Source organism: Lactuca virosa, chromosome 6 (genome assembly GCF_052849685.1).
Source record: "Lactuca virosa cultivar CGN04683 chromosome 6, Lactuca_virosa_CGN04683_v6, whole genome shotgun sequence".
NCBI lineage: Eukaryota > Viridiplantae > Streptophyta > Magnoliopsida > Asterales > Asteraceae > Lactuca > Lactuca virosa.
In genome coordinates, this window is record NC_136431.1 from 206,727,076 (window position 1) to 206,748,957 (window position 21,882).

At 39.4% G+C, this 21,882-nt stretch overlaps 1 protein-coding gene across 1 annotated transcript; it reads left to right on the plus strand.

Annotated features, from left to right (window-relative positions):
• Nucleotides 1-5,968: 5,968 nt before the first annotated feature.
• On the plus strand, nt 5,969-8,776 carry LOC145122250 (glyceraldehyde-3-phosphate dehydrogenase GAPCP2, chloroplastic-like). The gene is made up of 7 exons (XM_079057883.1): nt 5,969-6,163; nt 6,948-6,952; nt 8,002-8,069; nt 8,182-8,220; nt 8,365-8,465; nt 8,554-8,666; nt 8,743-8,776. Exons 1-7 carry the CDS (start codon nt 5,969-5,971, stop codon nt 8,774-8,776), a joined length of 555 nt encoding a protein of 184 aa, XP_078914009.1.
• Nucleotides 8,777-21,882: the final 13,106 nt, after the last annotated feature.

The following is a 21,882-nucleotide window of genomic DNA, read 5'->3' on the forward strand; positions in this document are numbered from 1 at the left end:
AAAACATTTAGCCTAAACCAGGTTCCTAGAGAACACAATGTTGAAGCAGATGCTTTGGCCTATCTAGGATCTTCCTTAAGGATCTCGTCTGAGACCAAGATCCCTATAGCCCACGTATTGATCTCGACAATCTAGGATCCCACCAAGGGACTAAGAGATCCCAACGATCATGTGGAGTCTACCGACGTCGCCGCGATCGAGGATCCCGTCTCGATGACCCAACATCAGGATCCTAACATTCAGGATCCTTCTCCAACCTCAGGATATTGGATTCAACCCATCATGGAATACCTCCAAAATGGCACAGTCCGTAAGGAAGAGAAAAGTGAGAGAGCATTCAGAACAAGGATCTCGAGGTTCGTTATAATCTAAGGTAAGTTGTATAAAAAATTTGTGGCAGGACCATACCTCAGGTGTTTAGAAGATCATGAAGCTGCAGAAGTCCTGAAGAACATCCACGAAGGGGACTGCGGAAACCACACTGGGGGCAGATCATTATGTTCCAAGGCATTAAGGACAAGATATTACTGACCAACAATGAATAAAGACTCATTCCTCCATGCACATAAATGCGATGCTTGTGAAAGACATAGCAACACCCTGCACCAACCAGCAGAACCTCTAAATCCTATTATTTACCCTTGGAAATTTATGAAATGGGGAATGGACATAGTGGGTAAACTGCCAGTAGCCGCTGGAGGAAAATTCTTCATGCTAGTAATGACTGACTATTTCTCAAAGTGGATAGAAGTCGATGCCTACGTCCAAGTAAGAGACAAAGAGGTGGTCTCCTTCATCAAACATAACATCTTAACCAGGTTCGGGATCCGTGCTGAGATTATATGCAACAATGGATCCCATTTCATAAGCAAAAGAATGAGGGACTTTTGCACAAGTTGGGGAATCAAAATGGTGATGTCTACTCCTGTCCACCCTCAAGCCAATGGCTAAGCGGAATCCAGCAACAAAATTATAGTAAAAAACTTAAAGAAAAGGTTGGATGAGAAGAAAGGAAGAAGGGCTGAAGAAATTCCTTTCGTATTATGGGCAGATAGAACCACTTCCAAGGTAGCTATGGGACAAACCCCATACTCATTAGTGTTTGGTACGGAAGCGATGATCCCCACTGAAGTGGTGATCCCCACAGTAAGATATCTACTCCAAAACCAAGAGGAAAACAATAGGATCCTTGCCCAGGATCTCGACACCATATATGAACTTAGGGATCTTGCCAAGATCCGTATTCCAAGTAGGAGACTTGGTACTAAGAAAAACTTTCCAAAATACCAAGGATCCTGGTACAGGTAAACTAGCTCCTAAGTAGGAGGGGTCATACCTCATAGATGTTGAACCAGGAAAGGGGGCATATTTGTTAGCCACCTTCGATGGAGATATCTTACCAAGATCCTGGAATGAGATTCATCTCAAAGCTTATTTTATGTAAGTAAGATCACTCATTTCTTGATACACTCAAGGTACACAAGCTATTTACCCTCTATCCTCCATTTTCATTATTAGGTTTCGTCAAATATCGTTACTAACATAAGCATCGGAGGGGAGTTAGCCGAGATAATGCCCACCCTTAGCTCATGTTTGTTGCATGCAGGACCTAAAGGACCCCAACGCTCTAGGATTTTATCCTTTAAGGATCCGGACATCTAAGGAACCTGGAATCTTGGGATCCTGACATATAAGGATCCTGACTTCCCAGGATCGTGACGTTTGGGGATTCTGAACTCCAAGAATTTTACAGGAATCTCTTCAGAGATCTTGATGTCCAAAGGGCACCTGGTATGCAAGGATCCCATAACTGCAACCATCCTACAACTCACAATATGAATCTCCTAAGAATAAAGATTGATCATCTCTCCTATGAATAAGGGTACTCAATCCCCTTTAAGGTTTAAAGAGTTAATAACCTCTTTTGCACAAGTTAAGGTTTATACACTTCGCCTGGCCGCACGATATCCAACTATGGGATGTGAACGAGGGGATGATTTCATGCTTTAGTGACTTGGCAACCCTCTCATTTATGAACATAAGTTGAGATCCTAACGTTTGAACCTAAGGTTTATAGAATTAACATGTTATATTAAGTTGGGCTCATCCCCAAAAAACTCCTAAGGTTTATACGTTAACATGTTATCTTCCCTAGAAAATTCCTACGGTCTATAACATTTACATGTTATCTTGAATTGGGATCTTCCCCTGGAAACTCTAAGATTTGTAACATTTGCATGTTATCTTAAGTTAAGGATCCTTCCTAAAATTTGACGACCGAGGATCCTTCCTAACAAACTTCTAAAATAAAGATCCCTTCAAGCATCAAGGTCATACGAAGACAAGGAGTTCATGACTTTAAACTTTTCCTAAGATCACCAGGTTTCATCTATCCTTATTTTTGAAAAACTCTAAATAAAATCTTAGGATCGTAAATTTTTTAGGATCCCGAACAGTGATTATTTGGTTGCCAGAATTCAAGTATTTAAGTTTACAAGGACTGCTTATAGTTTACTAAGAGAAGTTTTTGCTTTAGGATTGTTTGTTGGAACTAAGCTTTTCAGGATCCTAGTAATCTAAGGATCTTATTATTATAGCAATTATGCAAAACAGTTAAAAGAAAATACAACCATCACATTCAAAAAAGGGGTAGCACATCTACCCACCAAAAGATTTAATTGTTTTACATCCCAAGCAAACGAAAAAATATTTAGAACTAATTTTCGCAATTCTAGACCTTAGCCTGGTCATCATCGGTTGCGTTCTTCTTCTCCCGTCCTCCAGTCAGCTGCAACACAAGATCCTAAGTGGCGGTACCAGGCTTGCCAGTCAACTTACCCAGTGCCTCACGCCAATCGTCCACGTCCCATGAACTTGCATTCTCTATATCCTCCACAAGATGGATCTTGGCCTCCTAAACGGCCACCGCAACACTTGCCTTCACGTCATCAATCACCTCCTCCATCTCAAGCACATGCTCCTCCTCCTTTTCGGCCTTTTCCTTGCTAAGCAGCTCCACTCTCCTCAACAGATCCTCGTTGGTTGCTTTCCACATCCTCTCCTGTCCCTGAAGGACTTGTTCAGCCCTCTCCGATTAGACCCTCAAATCAGCAGAAATGTGATCAGAAACCTGAAATGGAGACATAGTGGATCAACAAAAAGTAGAATATAGGACGAGAATAAAACCAACACTTACAGCTTGGGAGAAAGAGACCAAATTTTGGAGCACATCCTCAACTCCATGGTTCTACAAAGATAGACCTACAGACTCAACAATTTTCCTTTTCTGGGATCGCAGAGTTTTCACGATTAAGTCAGGTCCGATCTTTTGGGAGGAAGAGAAGACGATCTCTTCTCCTTTTTCACTGTTAGCTGATCCCTAGACATAGCTGTGCCAAGATCAGCAAGTGTGAAGCGGGCGCTGGCGCGGGTAATCTTGGATCCTACATATAACAGTAAAATGTTAAGATCCTTCATGACAAACTAAAACAATCAGGGATCCTTACCGGTCGCCATGAGATCAGTAGCAGACGAGCTTTCTTGAAGAGTGGCTTGTTCGAATTGGAAGGATCTCTCGGCTTCAGATAAGGCCAAAAACTTTTCAATCTTCTCTTCTGAATCTTGAGCGACGGGAACAAGCTCTTCGAATTTAAAAGCTGCAAAAAAGAAAACAAAATAAGAAGAAGTGAATTCTAGGATCCTTATATTAGTATAATAAAATCCTACCCTTCTTAACCCAAGCATCCGACAGGAGATCCCCACCAAGAACGAAGTCACGTCTCACAAAAATGTATTTTTCTTTCCAAGTTACATCGCTGTGTTTGGTCTTTAATACAAGAGAATATTTATGGGTTTTGACTTTGAGAAGAAAGCGAGAATTCCCTAACGTCATAAGATCATGCATACATGCCAATTCAGAAAGACCTTTATCAAGGTATTTTGACTGATTCACTTGGTCGATCCAATATAGGATCCTCCAAATGATCGGAATGGATTGAATATATGAAATCCCAGTCACCTTGAAGAACTCAGAGACAATTCTAGGGAAAGTGTATTTCAACCCCTGGGAGAATGGATATTGGGGGTAGCATACCCTGGTAGGAGAAATAAAGTCAGGTTGGATTAGAGGATCAAAGGGACTAAAAACGGATTCAGAAAGGAAGGATCCACTGAGTCTCAAAGACTCAATGTCATCATCACCAAAGGAACATATCTCGTCGGAAGAAAGAATTCCTTGGTCGATGAAGTCATCTTCGGGAAGAGCCAAGATATTCTTGCGAGAGACGACCATTTTTCTACCCATGACGAAAGAAGTAAAAATATAGAAGATAAAAGAGAATTACCTTCAAATAAATCAATGATAACTGAAAGATAGCAGGGAAAAGTAAAGAAATTGAAGAGCTAATAATCCCTATTGATACTACAGGAACAACTGATTTGACTGCTTGTAACGGCTACTTATTCACCCGTTGGAATTTGAATTATCCTAGCCGTTAAGGGTTAAATTCGAAAATTACCATAATATCTTTTTTATTTATTCACTTTAAGTTATCCCTTCAATATTTTGGAAACTAAGTCACTTATTTTCAGGAATAACTTGGGGGCGATTGTTAGGGCTAGAATCCTGAAACTACCATAGGATCCTCAAGTCTAAGGAACTTCAAAAGCTCAGGATCCTCAAATCTCAGGATCCCGAATATACTCCAGGATCATAACTGATAGTTTTTATTATTTGATTATATATTCTATTTTCTTTCTCACATGTGCAGAAATAACTAGTCAAAGTCTCAACGAATAGTCACAACTATGCAAAAGACCCGGAGGACCAAGTCATGCAACGACTATAAGTTGATCTCGGAGGATCCCAAAATTTTCGGGATTATTGTTATTAGCTTTAGACTATATATATATATATATATATATATATATATATATATATATATATATATATATATATATATATCACCTGTATTCATCACACAACACACGATTTTATTGATAGAATACTAGCACTTGTACTTGTACTCATTACATCTACTCTGTAATTATTCATTTCAATCAATAAAGACATCAAGGCAGGTGATCGTTATCACCTCCCAAGGTTTTATGTCGGATATCTTAGCAAGGGTCAAGGGCTTTCCTTGCAAACGAATTGTGTTGCTTTGAGCTATATTACATACTTGTTTTACACTGAACATCACAGCCTCTCATACACTTTGGTCTATTTTTGTTCGATTATTTTTTGACCAAAACATATACATGGTGAGAAAAAGAAGAATAGAAGCAAGTCCAGAGCAAATAAAGGCCATCATCGATTTAAGATCCCCATCCCCGACAATGGATATTCAGAGACTAACATGAAGAGTAGCAGCACGAAACAGGTTAATCTCAAGATACTCAAAGAGATGTAAACCTTTCTACGACATCTTCATAAAGAACAAATAGTTTGAGTGGGCTAAAGAGCACGAAGACGCTTTTCAGGAATTTAAAAATTATTTTAGTTCAACACCCTTGTTGATGAAACCACTAAAGGGGGAACCACTCCTCCTATACCTCTCAGTATCCTCTAATGTTGTAAGTGTTATCTTAGCTAAGGATCTTAACGGAGGCCAACGTCCCATCTAATATGTAAGTAAAAGTCTCTTGGATCCTGAGACCAAGTACTCCCATCTTGAAAAAGTAATACTTGCATTAGTAACTGTTTCAACAAAATTAAGACAGTATTTTGAAACACATACTATACATGTAAGAACTAATTATCCCATTAAGAATGTTATGCGAAAAGCAGGGATGTCGGGTAGGATGGCAAAGTGGTCAGTGAAGCTGAGCACATATGACATCAAATATGAACCAAGATCAACAATAAAATCACAAGCACTAGCAGACTTTGTTGCAGATTTCAGTGATGATCTACAACCTGAAGCAGAACTGGAAAGCAATGAACTCCAAAAAGAAGAAGCATAGGAAAATGGACACTCTCTTCACTGTTGGATCTTACTACTTTAGAGGAACATGCCTAGGGGTCATACTAAAATTGCCACATGGGGACATCATACCCAAGGCAGTCAACTATGAATTCGATGCAACAAACAATAAGGCTGAATACGAAGCATTGATCATAGGATTACAGTTGGCCAAGGATCTTAAAGTCAAGGATCTTCAGGTATTCCTTGATTACTTATTATTAAGTAATCATTTTAATGGATCCTCTATAGTAAAATGGCAAAAGACTAGCACAATACCTCCAGATCCTCAAAAAATTATCCTCCATTTGAAGCTTTCAGTCTAAGCCAAGTTCCCAGAAAAGAAAATGATTAGGCAGACACACTGGCCAATCTAGGATCTTCCCTTAGTATCTCGCCAGAAGTCAGGATCCCTCTAACCCATATATTGATCCCAGCGATAGATGATCCCTCAAACAAACCAGGCAATCCTAATGACCATGATCAAACAACAAATGTAACAATAGTTGAAGATCCTAACCCTTAATCACTTCCTCAAGATACTATTTGTCAGGATCCCAACACCCAAGATCCTCCTCAAATCTCGAAATACTGGATCTAGCCCATTATAGATATCTCCAGAATGGCAAGATTCCAAGAAAAGAGAAAAGTGACAGAGCATTCAATTTAAGGGTGTCACGATTTGTGATGATCCAAGGCAAAGTATACAGGAAAGCCATGGCAGGCCCATACCTTAGATGCTTAGAAAATCACGTGGCTGAAGAAGTCCTAAAAGACATACATGAAGGGGACTGTGGCAATCACATTGGGGGCAGATCCTTATGCTCCAAGGTATTGGGGATGGGATACTACTAGCCAATAATGAAAAAAGATGCCTTCTTATAAGTACAAAAATTTGATGCTTGCCAAATACATAGCAACATCCTCCATCAACCTACAGGACCATTGCATCATATCATTTCCCCTTGGCCATTCATGAAATAGGGAATGTATATAGTTGGCAAGTTACCAAAAGCTCCTGGTGGAAAGGTAATCATGCTAGTAATGACAGACTACTTCTCGAAATGGATAGAGGCTGAATCCTTTCTTCATATACGGGAGAAGGAGGTAGTCACATTTATCAAACTTACACTACTAGAAAAACAACCTTTTACGACGTGCAATTTATGATACGCATTGATTTACGATACGCAAAAGTGTGTTACCTAAAAATAATGTCATCTCTTTATAAATTTTAAGGATTTAGGACGCACATTTTTTCGTGCCCTTAAATTACTGTCTAAACAAGAAAAACACAGAGGGCGCCTATAATAAAATGTGTGTCGTCTGAGGATGTCGCTTTATAAATTTTAATGGAAACGTGCATTCCATCCTTTAATAGCCTGGGGGAAAATGAAATCCTAAAAAATTAAAAACCCCGCCTTCCTTTTTCTTCCTTTCCCTCTTACCCTAATTATAAACGCTCCTTCCTTCCCCCTCCGACATTGACTGCCGCCTACTTCTTCCCTCACACTTCGACCATCGTTACTGGCCATTCCCGGTCGTCGACGTCGATCAAGGAAACAATAGGCACGCCACCAGCTGACAACCTTCGCGCAACCAAGCTCGTATCTCAGATCAAGTACTCTGGCGTGGAGTTAAGAATTGATGGCCCGCTTCAGGTTCACATCCTCGCTGACGTGAAAGTATGATTATCTAGGGACTTTTCAAGGAGTACTCTACCTCAAATCACCTCTGACCACGGCTCATCTCTTTCCGTCAGCGACCTCGGGCTCACTTCACCACACCAGAGACTGCAACGATTGCTCAAGTTTGCAAGCCCTAGGTTAGATTAAGGTATATCTTGGTTTACAAGCCCTACTCTATCATGATCTCGACACTCCTCAACAACACCACTAAAAAGTTTTGGTGAAATAGTATTAAATTGGTAGTGGTGACGAAGGTCATGGTCATCGTCTTCACAGTTGAGTTTTGTTTTCATTTTTAGGTTTTTTCACCATCTGTGTCCCTTTCTTTTTCTATGAAATTAATCACGCAGGAAACCACATGTATTCCGTATCCAGCCAATCAAAGCCACTGCCACTCAGGCACCTCTTGTTGTTTCAAGTAAGAAGTTGTATAAGCGTTCATAGCATGCCTTCTATCTTGTCGATCTTATACTGAAGCTACTTTTTAAAATTTTTCTGTAACAAATTCTCCCTGCTTTGATTTTACATAGAGACCAGTACCGGAGGGAAGACCAAGGTTGGAATCAATGGTATGCTTTCTCAAAATTCTTAGGTTTTTCACTCGATGTTTCCAGATTTACTTTTGAACATATACTTCATCAGATAAAATAATGAAAATAATGGTCTTAATGTTTCTGCGTATGGGTAGAATTTAAAGAACATCAACCTTGCAGGTTTTGGACGAATTGGAAGGTTAGTTTTGAGAATAGCAACATTTAGAGACGATATTGAGGTTGTTGTAGTCAACGACCCTTTTATTGATTGCAAGTACATGGTAAGGGTTTAAGAATATGATGATTTTGTAAAAATTACTTCAATTGATAACTGTGAGATGATTCATGATTTATGATTGACCTTTTTAGGCTTACTTGGTGAAGTATGATTCTACTCATGGCTTATTCAAAGGAACCATCAAGGTTATTGATGAGTCCACTTTAGAAATAAATAGGAAGCTAATAAAAGTAACTAGCCAAAGGTATATATTTATCCCTTTTGTTACTTATGAATTTACTTGTATTTATCCTAAGAAATAAAACTCACGTTTTGTTCAGAGATCCAACCACAATTCCATGGGATGATTTTTGAGCTGACTATATTCAGAGATCTAGCCACAAGAAGGTAAATGTAAACCAACAAATTTTGGTTCATTTCTAAAAGACGTTTATACCCCTGGGCTGATTTTTTTGGTGTGAATGACTCGATGTGCAGGGTGGTGCTAAGAAGGTGCTGATCTCAGCTCCATCAGCTGATGCGCCCATGTTTGTTGTAGGGGTAAATGAGACCACATACAAACCAAACATGGATATTATATCCAATGCCAACTGTACTACTAACTGCTTAGCCCCTTTAGCCAAGGTACTTATCTTTTCCTGTATGTATGGATATAATGGTTGAATGGTTAAATGCTTAATTCAAAAAGAAACAACTCTTAATGTTTTTTATATAATGGTTCTCTTTTTGTTTTTATATATAGGTGGTTCATGATGAGTTCGGTATCATTGAAGGTTTGATGACAACTGTACATGCAAACACAGGTGTTGACATTTATTAAAACCTTCATTTTTTTATTCTCTTTATGTTGAGTATTATGTATTGCGTCATTGGGCATGTTTGTTTAGTCCGTTTGTATAAACGAGTTGGGCCTGTCCACTCGTATTTATTGCTAGGGTTAGAGTATATAAGGTGCATGCATGCATCTATTTTTATCAACTCTGATATTGTCATTGTAACCCTATTTTACGCCTCTACAGAACTAATTCTTCATCGAGTTCTTCTGAGGCGTGACTGTTAATCATTCAGCACCAGTTTAATCAATATCGTGTTCTTATTATTACCTGTTTAAATCTATTCGTTCTCTAAGGATTTAATCCTATCAATTGGTATCAGAGAAGGAGACTGTGTAATCTATACGCATCTCTTCTGTTTATAGAGTTTTAGGGTTTCCGTTAATATAGGATCTAACTCAGTCGTCTTCTACATCATTCTGACGGCTCAAAGAGATCTTGATATTACCCTATAAACAATCTTTGTTTATACGTCTGATTCATTACAGGTATCGAAAAGTTTTTCGCCATGCAGCACAACGATTCCAACACCAACTCCTTGAATATCTCAAGCAACATTGGATCAACAACCAGGATCCCGATTCTTTTTCCTCATGAATATGAAGTCTGGGCGCTCCACTTTGAAGACTATGTTCTAGGCTCTGATGATAATAGTTATCTGATTTGGGAGGCAATCACTCTAGGTCCTTTTGTTCATACAACGACCAAAATAAAAATCAAAACCCAGAAAGAATACAACCAACTGCTCATTGATGTGAAGGACGTGCCTCAAGACGAGAAAGACAAACTCACTAGAAATTTTAGAGCAATGAGAATCATCAGATTCGCTATGCAAGCAGATACTTTCCGTCTCGTGAGCTCTTGTGACACCGCGAGGGCTATTTGGGATAGGTTGAAAGAGCTCTACTCCATAGATGCAGAATTAGAGCATTCAACTCAAACGCTCTTGCTATCCGAGTTTGGCGAATTCATTCAAAATCATGAAGAAACACTGAATGCCACGTTCAATCGATATAATCATCTTCTCAGCAAAATAATGAAGTATGGAATTGGATGTGAACTGATTGAGAAAAAGGTCACGTTCATGAACAGACTACGATTAGAGTGGAAGGCAATAGTGTCAACTGTTAAAGCGCACGAACAGTTCAAGAACTATACTCTTGCGAAGCTCGTGGGTATTCTGAAGGCACGAAAAGTGAAGTGACGAAAGAAGCGAAGGTGGTTTCTGGCATGGGGTTTTTAGCCTTGGTGGCGAAGGGCAATACAATTACTGATGACGGATCTGGATCAGATCACTCTGAGTATGAGATCTCAAACGAAGATTTCGCTTTAATGGTGTCAAATCCTAAGCGATTTGCTAGGAAGAAGTTTCCTTCAAGCAAAAACAGAAACTGGCAGGGAAGCTATAGCTCAGAGAAAGTGAAAGAGAAGCACATGAGTGGTTCTCAGAAAGAGGAAGAGAAGAAGGAGAAAAAGCTGGTTGGTGACTCCGTATATGATTGTAACTATTGTCATGGCAAAATCCATCTTGCCAAGGAGTGTATGCTGCGAAGACTGACTGGGGATGAGGAAGCCTACCATCTGAGAAAGCTTTAGGAGATCAAGAAGAAGAAAACTAATGATAACTCTATGTCTGCGTTGATTGTGCAGGAAAATATGGCTAAAGGCGACTTTGGAGGAGTAGAAGTATGGTCGACAGACTTAGAACATGACGAGGTTCGCAAGCCCACACATGGAAGGCCGTTCGTAGCGAAAGAAACAAATTCGCAGTTCTCAGGAAGATGTTTGATGGTAACTGGTGAAGGTTTGCAAATGCAGCAGAGTGCTAGTGGAAGTGAGAGAGGTGATGATAGTTGTTTTGCCGCACGACCTGTTTCAGAACAAATCAATGAGTGCGAACAGCTGACCAATAAGGTAAATTCCATTCTCGAGTCTCTTAATATTCCTGTATCTAGATATGAAACTGAGTTAAGCGACTTAAAATTCACCTTTTCAAGTATAAGTGATAGTTTAAAGCGAACCCGGTTGACAAACTTTAACCTGAATGATCAATTGAGCAGGGCAACATCCAAGAGTGATGAGAGGCGTATGTGGATTCAGAAGATCGAGTCGGATTTGTCTATGTCTAGGGATGAATCTATTTATTTGAAAAGAGATAATCGTATGCTTTTGAAACAGCGAAACATTTTTTGTTTACTTGCAAAAAGGCTTTACTTTAATATCACTCAACTGCACCTTGATTGTGATATTGGCAAGAAAATCCACAAGATGATTTTGCCGTTTCTCGAATTAAAGGAAGACGAAATAGACGCAGACTGCTACAAATGCGATACCATCGTTTCATCTTAAAAACTTCTGATGCGTAAAAATATGGACTTGAACGAATTGAAAATTACATTAAGTCCAAGGATCATAAAAATATGTTGAAACAAATTTTGGATGAGAATGATAAAAAGCAGATTAAATCTGATACTGTACATAAATTTGACTCATTGAATGCCAAGTTGAGTTTAGAAAATAAATTGAATATTGAAAAAACTTCTGAATTTGATGAGGATAGTGATATGAGTGAGATCTCCATAGAGGATGAGGTTGACTGCTCAGAATTCGTTAAAAACAAACCTCAAGATGTGAAAGCTCTTATTTCTGAAAATTCTGTTGAGTTCGCAAGAATTTTTCAAAATAATCCAAAATTTTTGAAAGAAAAAGCAACTGTTTTTCCAAAGGTCCAAACTACCCCAAATCAAATTTTTAAAGTTAATGGAGTGATCCAAACTCAAACTGTCGAATTAAAGTCTATTGTCGATGAGGATAACAAGGATGGTTGCGATGAGTTCTTCTGGTCAGCCCCAATAGATAATGCTGATGAAACCGTTGGTTTATCTGAAAGGACCTCATGGAGAACGAAGGGAAGATACGTAGCTGAACCCATAAACAATCGCTCAGCATTTGAAAAAGGTAGCCCAAGTGGTACCAAAGAAGTTCGCAGCGAATCCAAACCAGTGAAGAGCGAATCTAGTGTGAGAAAACAAAAACCAAATGTGAACATTCACAAGTCGTCTAAGAAACTTGCAGATCAAAAACGACAAAGAAACGAGAGATATAAAAGAAATCTCAATGAAAGAAGGATTAATCACAATGCGAAAGTACCTTCACAGGTAAATCCCAGTCAATGTTCGCATTGCTGCTCTCGTGGTTCAAGGGACTCTCAGCAAAAGGGGACTCCAAAACCCTTCTTCACAAAGAATCCAATCGAAAGAGCAAAGCCTTCTACACCAAAGGACATCAAGGGCAAGGGAAAGCTAGTTTCAGAGCCGAAAGTTTCAACCAAGACAACGAATGCTAACCCTAAGGAAACTGAAAAGAAGTCAGTTAAGAATCAAGCTAACACCAAGCACAAATCTTCTGATTCTAAAGAAACGAACTTAAAAGATAACAAAATCAATGTTTTTACCATCAAACGAAAAGAGAAAACCACACTCATTAAACGAACGTATCTGGTTGATCTTGACCTTAGTTTTTCTTCTTCTGTGACGAACAGTTCGACACTGAATCTGCTTAACTTTTGCAGGTAATTCGTGACGAACAGTTCGACACTGAATGGTACATTGACAGTGGCTGTTCGCGTCAAATGATAGGAAGGAAGGAGGAGCTACGAGAGTTCAGGGCTCTTAAGGATGGTGGAAATGTAAAGTATGGGAATAACTCTTTTGGAAGAGTAAAAGGCTATGGAATGATAACGCATGGAGACTTCTCAATTCCCAAAGTGGATTACGTTGAAGAATTACATTACAACCTTGTTAGTGTCTCGCAGATAGTTATGGGGACTGGATTGAAGGTGTCATTTGATGTCGAAGGATCAGAAATCATTGACAAGAAAACCAAGTCTGTTCTTCTAAAATCACAAAGAAAGGGTGAGATGTATCAGTTAAATCTAAACCCAATACGAGGGAAGCCAACCATTTGACTGCTTACAAAAGCCCGCTCAGACGAAAGCTGGTTATGGCATAGGAGACTTTCGCACTTAAACTTCAAAGACATCAACAAGCTCGTTCTTGGTGATTATGTGCGAGGACTTCCTCTATTGAAATTCGACAAGGATCATTTGTGTGCTGCCTATGCGATGGGAAAGCAAAGTAGAAAAAGTCATCCATATATCGTGAACACGAAAGTCATCGAACCTTTGGAACTTCTACACATCGACCTTTGTGGACCATAAGCTATTGAAAGCGATGGTGGTAGTTAGTATATTCTAGTCATTGTAGATGATTTTTTACGTTTCACTTGGGTGTTCTTTCTTAGAAAGAAATCTGATGCAACGCCAAAGCTCAAGGATTTCATCAAGCAAATCGAGCTTCAATTGCGAAAGCTGGTTCGCAACGTTCGCAGTGACAATGGGCTAGAATTCAAAAAACAAGCGTTTGAAGAATTTCTTGCTGAAAAAGGAGTCACACATAACTTTTATGATCCTTACACTCCACAACAGAATGACGTAGTGTTGAAACATAAAAGTGACCCTCTTAAACTTGACAAAACCGAAGCCATCTCCGATCCGCAGTCAAGATCCCCACCGCAATCTAGAACCGCATCCACAGTCGACATCATCAGTCTTAGTTTTTAGTTTTATCTGTTATCTTATGTCTTTACATTACTTTACCCAGTGTGCCTTGCATGGCCACCTTAGACATATTTAACTTTGTAATCTTCGAGTCTCTATAAATAGAGCTCTCTTATTCTGAATGAAACCACCTCTCTCGATTATCTTTATCATGAATATCGTATTCTATTTATTTTCTTACTTTCTCATCTCCAAAGATCCTTCGAACTTTAACTGATATAATCTCTCTCTTCTGAGTAAGTCAGTCTTGACTTCATCACTCTAAGTCTGATCTCATTTACTTACTTGGTTTGATTGCAATCCTTGTTAAGAATCAGCTTAAGTGTATACTTGATATAACACTTGTCGTCATTTATATTTCCTTACATTTCCGCACCTAACTATCTAACTATCTAACTCTAACTTATTATTCTTGTTGAGCTTAATGATCCACTGAGTTAAACTTCATTCCGCTTTATTACTTATTCTAACATTTGTTCAAGTGTGTTACTCAAGTTTTTCTCTCAACAATTGGTATCAGAGCCAAAGTGGTTGCTTTTTAAACAAGAACTCTGATTTTAAAAGCCTTATCCGCAAAGTTACTCTCCCATCAAATGTCTCCTCAGACTCAGATGATACAAAATATTTCATTCCAATGACTGCCATGAACCACATGACCCGGAAGCAAATAGAGATCACTCAAACTGCAGTCAACAGGTCAAAACACACAACTGCTGAAGTAAAGTTTGAAATCTCCAGGAGAATCGTTTGGCTCAGGGAAGTCAGGAAGTTCTGGTGGATTTTCATCAAATTTATGAAGCTTGACAAATGATAGGAAAGTTGAAAAGGTCACTTAGGGGGAAATTGTTGAAACATAAAAGTGACCCTCTTAAACTTGACAAATCCGAAACCATCTTCATTCCGCAGTGAAGATCCCCACCGCAATCTAGAACCGCATCCACAATCGACGTCATCAGTCTTAGTTTTTAGTTTTATCTGTTATCTTATGTCTTTACATTACTTTACCCAGTGTGCCTTGCATGGCCACCTTAGACAGATTTAACTTTGTAATCTTCGAGTCTCTATAAATAGAGCTCTCTTATTCTGAAGGAAACCACCTCTCTCGATTATCTCTATCTTCAATATCGTATTCTATTTATTCTATTACTTTCTCATCTCCAAAGATCCTCAGAACTTAAACTGATATAATCTCTCTCTTCTGAGCAAGTCAGTCTTGACTTCATCACTCTAAGTCTGATCTCATTTACTAACTTGGTTTGATTGCAATCCTTGTTAAGAATCAGCTTAAGTGTATACTTGATATAATACTTGTCGTCATTTATATTTCCTTACATTTCTGCACCTAACTATCTAACTATCTAAGTCTAACTTATTATTATTGTTGAGCTTAATGATCCACTGAGTTAAACTTCATTCCTCATTATTACTTGTTCTAACATTTGTTCAAGTGTGTTACTCAAGTTTTTCTCTCAACAATTGGTATCAGAGCCAAAGTGGTTGCATTTTAAACAAGAAGTCTGATTTTAAAAGGCCTTATCCACAGAATTACTCTCCCATCAAATGTCTCCTCAGACTCATATGATACAAAATATTTCATTCCAATGACTGTCATGAACCGCATGACCCGGAAGCAACTAGAGATCACTCAAACTGCAGTCAACAAGTCAAAACAAACAACTGCTGAAGTAAAGTTTGAAATATCCAGGAGAATCGTTTGGCTTAGGGAAGTTAGGAAGTTATGGTGGATTCTCATCAAATTTCTGAAGCTTGAAAAATGATACGAAAGTTGAAGAGGTCACTTAGGGGGAAATTGTTGAAACATAAAAGTGACCCTCTTAAACTTGACAAATCCGAAGCCATCTCCGATCCGCAGTCAAGATCCGCACCGCAATCTAGAACCGCATCCACAGTCGACGTCATCAGTTTTTGTTTTTAGTTTTATCTGTTATCTTATGTCTTTACATTACTTTACCCAGTGTTCCTTGCATGGCCACCTTAGACAAATTTAACTTTGTAATCTTCGAGTCTCTATAAATAGAGCTCTCTTATTCTGAATAAAACCACCTCTCTCGATTATCTCTATCTTGAATATCGTATTCTAATTATTCTCTTACTTTCTCATCTCCAAAGATCCTCAGAACTTAAACTGATATAATCTCTCCCTTCTGAGCAAGTCAGTCTTGACTTCATCACTCTAAGTCTGATCTCATTTAGTAACTTGGTTTGATTGCAATCCTTGTTTAGAATCAGATTAAGTGTATACTTGATATAACACTTGTCGTCATTTATATTTCCTTACATTTCTGCACCTAACTATCTAACTATCCAACTCTAACTTATTATTATTGTTGAGCTAAATGATCCTCTGAGTTAAACTTCATTCCGCATTATTACTTGTTCTAACGTTTGTTCAAGTGTGTTACTCAAGTGTTTCTCTCAACAATTGGTATCAGAGCCAAAGTGGTTGCTTTTTAAACAAGAACTCTGATTTTAAAAGGCCTTCTATACCACTAGAGCTCGTTTCTTAAAAAAAACAACAAAAAACAGATCTTTTCAAAAACAAGGAAATATGGCACAAGCATTATCTCTAAATGTTTCCAACAGTGTTGGAGGTTCGAATAGAGCTCCAATACTGGTGGCAAACGAATATCATCACTGGTCTCAAAGAATGGAGAGGTATCTACGAAGACTTGGAAGAGATGTATGGAGATTTGTAGAAGAAGGACCTCATGTCCCTGTTCTTACTCCAGTTCAAAACGATGGCACTCAAGCTAGACTGGGCGGAGGTCAACCAGCATTGAATCGTACCACCAAAGATGATCTTGATAAGATGGAAAATGATGTTGTTGCCTTTTATGAGATATCTTGCGGAGTTGCTCCTGACAAGTTCTACGTCATCATAAATTTCAAGTCAGCCAAAGAAATCTGGGATGTACTCAAGAAGTTGTATGAAGGCTCAGAAAAGGCTCAAGATAAGAAGCTTACAACCGCACTCAACGAATTCAACAACTTCAAAGCTCATGCTGGTGAAAGTCTGGAAGACTCCTTCAAGAGGTTCAATTTAATTGTCACAAAGCTATCAAATGCTGGCACCATTCGAAGTAACCATGAGACCAATCTTCAGTTTCTCAATGGTTTGGGTAGACATTCGACTACGGCTAAGATGATAGACCAAGGAGATAGAAAAATTCATTTTTTTATCTCTTTACAAACTGTATGGTGAAATACAAGCACAAGAATCAACCGTACTCAAAGAGTGTGCTGACTTGGGAGGACCACTTGCTCTCGTAGCACAAACACCTCACACTCAATCTTACTCACCATCGTATGACAACCTTCCGCAGTCATACGAAGCTGACTCAAAATACGATGATGAAGAAGAATTCCAAAACGCTATTGCTCTAGTTAGTCAACAATTCAAAAGGCTACCACCCTCATCTTTCCGTGAAAATCAGCAGTTTACTAAACCTCCCTTCAACCGCAACTTCAATCCTCAGAACACTCACTCTAGATATCCAAAAAATCCTCACCCAGCACCGCAACCTCAAAACACTCAACCCAAAGAGGCACCGCAGCCTATCAAGACAACTAACTCAGGTACCTCAGCAAAAGAAAAATCTGATGTTGTAATTTGTCACAAGTGCAACAAGGAAAACCACTTTTCTAAAGATTGCAAAGCAAATGTAGTGAAAGACAGAGCATTCTATCTCAGAATGGCTCAAGAAATGGAAGAAAAAGAGAAATCAAGGGAATACGTATCCCAAGTTAAGAGAGACCATCAAGTGTGGTCATCCGGAGATGAGGATGAAGATATCAACAACATCAAGGGTAAAGGCAAAATCTGCATGATGGCAACTGGGGATGGGGATGGGTCAATCAAGCTGGAAAAGAATTACTGCTACATGGCAAAGGATGGAACTCTGAGCATAGTTGAGCAGGTAAAACACATGATCCAAACACTTAATTATAGCATGCATGATTGTCAACCATTCCTTGACAGCCTTAATGATACATGTGATGCCGTCCTTTCAGACTATAACAAAGCCCTAAATGAGAAGAACATTGTGTCCCAAGAAATGTTCCATGTTAGAGGACGTCTAGAAGACAAAAGACTCAAAGTTTCCACGCTAGAAAGAGACTTAGGATTAGAAAAGGATGCAAGAATATTATGTGAAACACAATTAGGCATAACATTAGATCAGAGAGATTTAGCTCAAAATGAAATTGTACGTTTTAATTTTCTAATAGAAAAACTGTTCAATGAAAGTGAAGCTATTGAGAATCTTGTGAACAATGTAACCATAGCTAGCACATACAATTGGGGTTGGTCCAATGGGTACTCCATCACAAAGTACTCATCACCCGATTTAACAAAGATCGTCCCTATGTCCCTCCGGACCGAGAGTTCCATTTCCAAGTCAATGACAAAACCTTTCCCGAGGACATCAAAACTCATTTTGATCGACTTCATAATCTGAGTAATAATTGTGTCATTGAGGAAATTCTTCTTGAATTTTCGGATCACTCAAGTGATCAAATTCCTATCTCTGGCACAATTTATCCCAACTCTCAGACTTCATCAGTTGCTGATGAAGAAATTCTTATAGAATCCGAAGTTCACATGAACTTCCCATCACTGCCTTCAGACTGCAGTACCGCTCACTGCAATTCTGAACCGCAGTCTGACCAACTGCCTCTGATCAAATGTCCCACAAAGAAATCAACTCAGACTTATGCTGCGGTAGTCCAATCTTCCTTACCGCATACCACAGTAAAGAGTTCAGTGACCATTCATCCAATTCATCATGTGTTGCCCATAGAGAATTTCGAGTATGGTCAATGTTCCCAGAATCCTGAACTTTCTAGTTCAGATGAATCAAGTCCTCATGTTCAAAAGCAATCTAGTGGATCTAAGAAACCGCAGTTGAATCTCAATTACTGCGGTTCTCCAAAAACACAGACAAAAATGGCCTTCAAAGAGGAACTTCAATAACGTGGTAAAAAGCGGGAAATTTGTTCAAAAAACAAAAGACAAATCAAAATTTCAAAACCCAAGAGTCTAGAAAAACTTGTTTTCTCAAATTACTTTTCTAAAAACGCTGCAGTCACGAAAACCAACAAAAAGGGATGTACAGTTCCTAAAACCTTTTCAAACTCCTCTAACAAAATTCGAAAGAAAGTAAAGTCTTTTCGAAGCAATGGTTCTCAGATCTATTCCTCAGATGATCCAAAATGGAAGGGGATTTTACCAACTCGAACACTTTTAAAGTCACCTCAAACTTTTAAGAAATCACATCCTAGGAAATCTACACGTGCTCACACACGCTCAAATCGTACTTTTTCAAATTCCAAGAGCACCTCTGTCAGATCTCATTCTTCTCGGACTGGTCACAAAACTATTCCCACACCCTTCAGACCACTGACCAAGCAAAATGTCAGGGTAAATGACAAATATTTTTCATGTAAATGTCATTGTCAAAAGGGATCATCTCAAGTCAAATCTCGCACTTTTCAAAAACCTCGTAACTTTTCTAAATCTCACAACACTTTAAAAGTTCACAAACAACCAGGTTTAGGTCTCAAGATTGACATAAAACCTGTCCCTGCAGCCTCGATTCATGCATCTTTGAAAAACCCACCAGTTGCCTCGGGTTCCAAACTTGTTTGGGTGCCCAAACTAACAGTGTAGTTTTCAGGCAATGTGCAAGGAGGATCAAGACGAGGAGTGGTTAATAGATAGTGTCTACTCCTTGCACATGACCGGAAGGTTAGAGTACCTTCGGGATTTCAGGCCTATTTGCAACGGTGGAAACGTTACATTCGACAACAATGCGAACGGAATAATCCGAGGTTATGGTGTGCTTACTACAGGGAACTTTTCTATTCAAAAGGTAGCTTACGTAGAAGGTCTTAAACACAATCTCATCAGTGTAGGTCAACTGTGTAAAGTAGGCCACAGGGTTGAATTTGATAATGAATACTGCTACATAATGACAAGCAATAGAAGCACCTGTTTGATCAAATCCAAGTCCGAAGGGACCATGTATCCTTTGGATGTTTCTCTGATCATTGAGAAACTGCAGCTGTGCTTTTTGTCCAAAGTAGTATCCGAAGTCAGCTAGCTATGGCACCGCAAGCTATCCCATCTTAACTTCAGGTATATCAACAATATGGTCACCGAAGAACTCGTCCAAGGTCCATCTACCGTAGCCAGTCTCCACCACAAAAAATACATACTGGTTATAGTTGTTGACTTCACTCGTTTCACTTAGGTCTTCTTCCTGAGACTCAAATCAGAAACTCCGCAGGTGCTGATCAATTTTATCAAAGAAATTGAACTTCAAATCAAATTACCAGTACGTCGCATCCAAAGTGATAATGGAACCGATATTACTAATCATCCCCTGAACAGTTCCTTGGTTTCAAAAGGCATCAGTCACAATTTCTCAGCTCCTTACACCCCGCAGCAGAATGGAGTAGTAGAGAGAAGAAACCGAACTCTGGTGGAAGCAACCAGATCTATGCTTAACTTCACAAAACTTCCTCTCTATTTCTGGGCCGAAAAAGTGGCCACAGCATGCTTTGTTCAAAACCGGAGTATTTTCTGCAAGCGTCTCAACAAAAATCAGTATGAGAGCCTTAACAACCGCAAGCCAAATGTCAGATTCTTTCAAATATTTGGGTGTAGATGTTTTGTGATCAACAACAAGGATCATCTTAAAAAATTTGCACCGAAGTCAGATGAAGGCATTTTCCTTGGTTACTCAACAAACAAGGTAGCCTATAGGGTTCTCATCAGACGCATGAGACTAATAGTTGAAAGCTTCGACGTCAAATTCGATGACTATTACGTCCACAACACAGCTCATTTAAATGAAACTAAAGCAATCCTAGAAAGTGATATCCCAGCCTCCTCGGGTCCCCTAAACATAGTTGAAATAAACTATGATGATCTTTTCGACCCTGTAGAGACTGCTCAACTCTTCGAAGTTCTTGTGTCTCCGGAAGCTCAACATCAGCATGTCGAAGTTTCTGGTCCTACTTTATCCGATGATGTGTCACTCAATACTTCCACCTTGCCGGTTGAGGGGGAAAGCTCCACTCCGAATCAAGTGACAACCATCGAGGTTCCATTGCCTGAGGAAGCAGCTCCGATCCCTATCCGCAGAATTACTCTCCCATAAAATGTCTCCTCAGACTCAGATGATGAAGATATAGAAAAACTTTGACACGGAAACCGATCCAAGGATTATCACTCTCTCAACAATCCAGGGGGAACCTTCTCAGGTTTAAGGGGAACTCCCATCCGCAATCTAGGGGGAACCTTCTCAGGTTCAGGGGGAACTCCCATCCGCAATCTAGGGGGAACCTCTCTCACTTGCTCAAGACAATTCGGCGAGCTGCTCACATGTCCAGGGGCAACTGCCTTCTTCTGCCGGAGAGTCCTCAGATATTGAAGACATTCCATCAACCGCAACCGCTGATCATCTGCAACCCCGTCTACATGTATGGACGACAGACCATCCACCGGGTCAAATCATCGGCAACCCGTCCGCAGGTATTCAAATTCGATCCTCAAGAGATTTATCTGATCATTGTCACTATGCATCATTTATGTCTTCGGTCGAGCCCAGAACCATCAAAGAAGCACTAATGGAGCCTGACTGGATTGCTGCGATGCAATAGGAACTGGAAGAGTTTAAAAGAAACAAAGTGTGGCAACTCGTTCCGAAGCCAAAAGGTAACACTATTGTTGGTACCAGATGGGTGTACAAGAATAGGTTGGATGAATCTGGTGCAGTCGTCAGAAACAAAGCGAGACTAGTCGCTAAGGGGTATAGTCAACTTGAAGGTGTTGATTATGATGAAACATATGCCCCCGTAGCCAGGATGGAGGCCATACACATCTTTTTAGTGTATGCTGCTCACAAGAACATCAAAGTTCATCAAATGGATGTAAAGAGTGCCTTCCTGAATGGTGAATTGAAAGAGGAGGTTTATCTTCAACA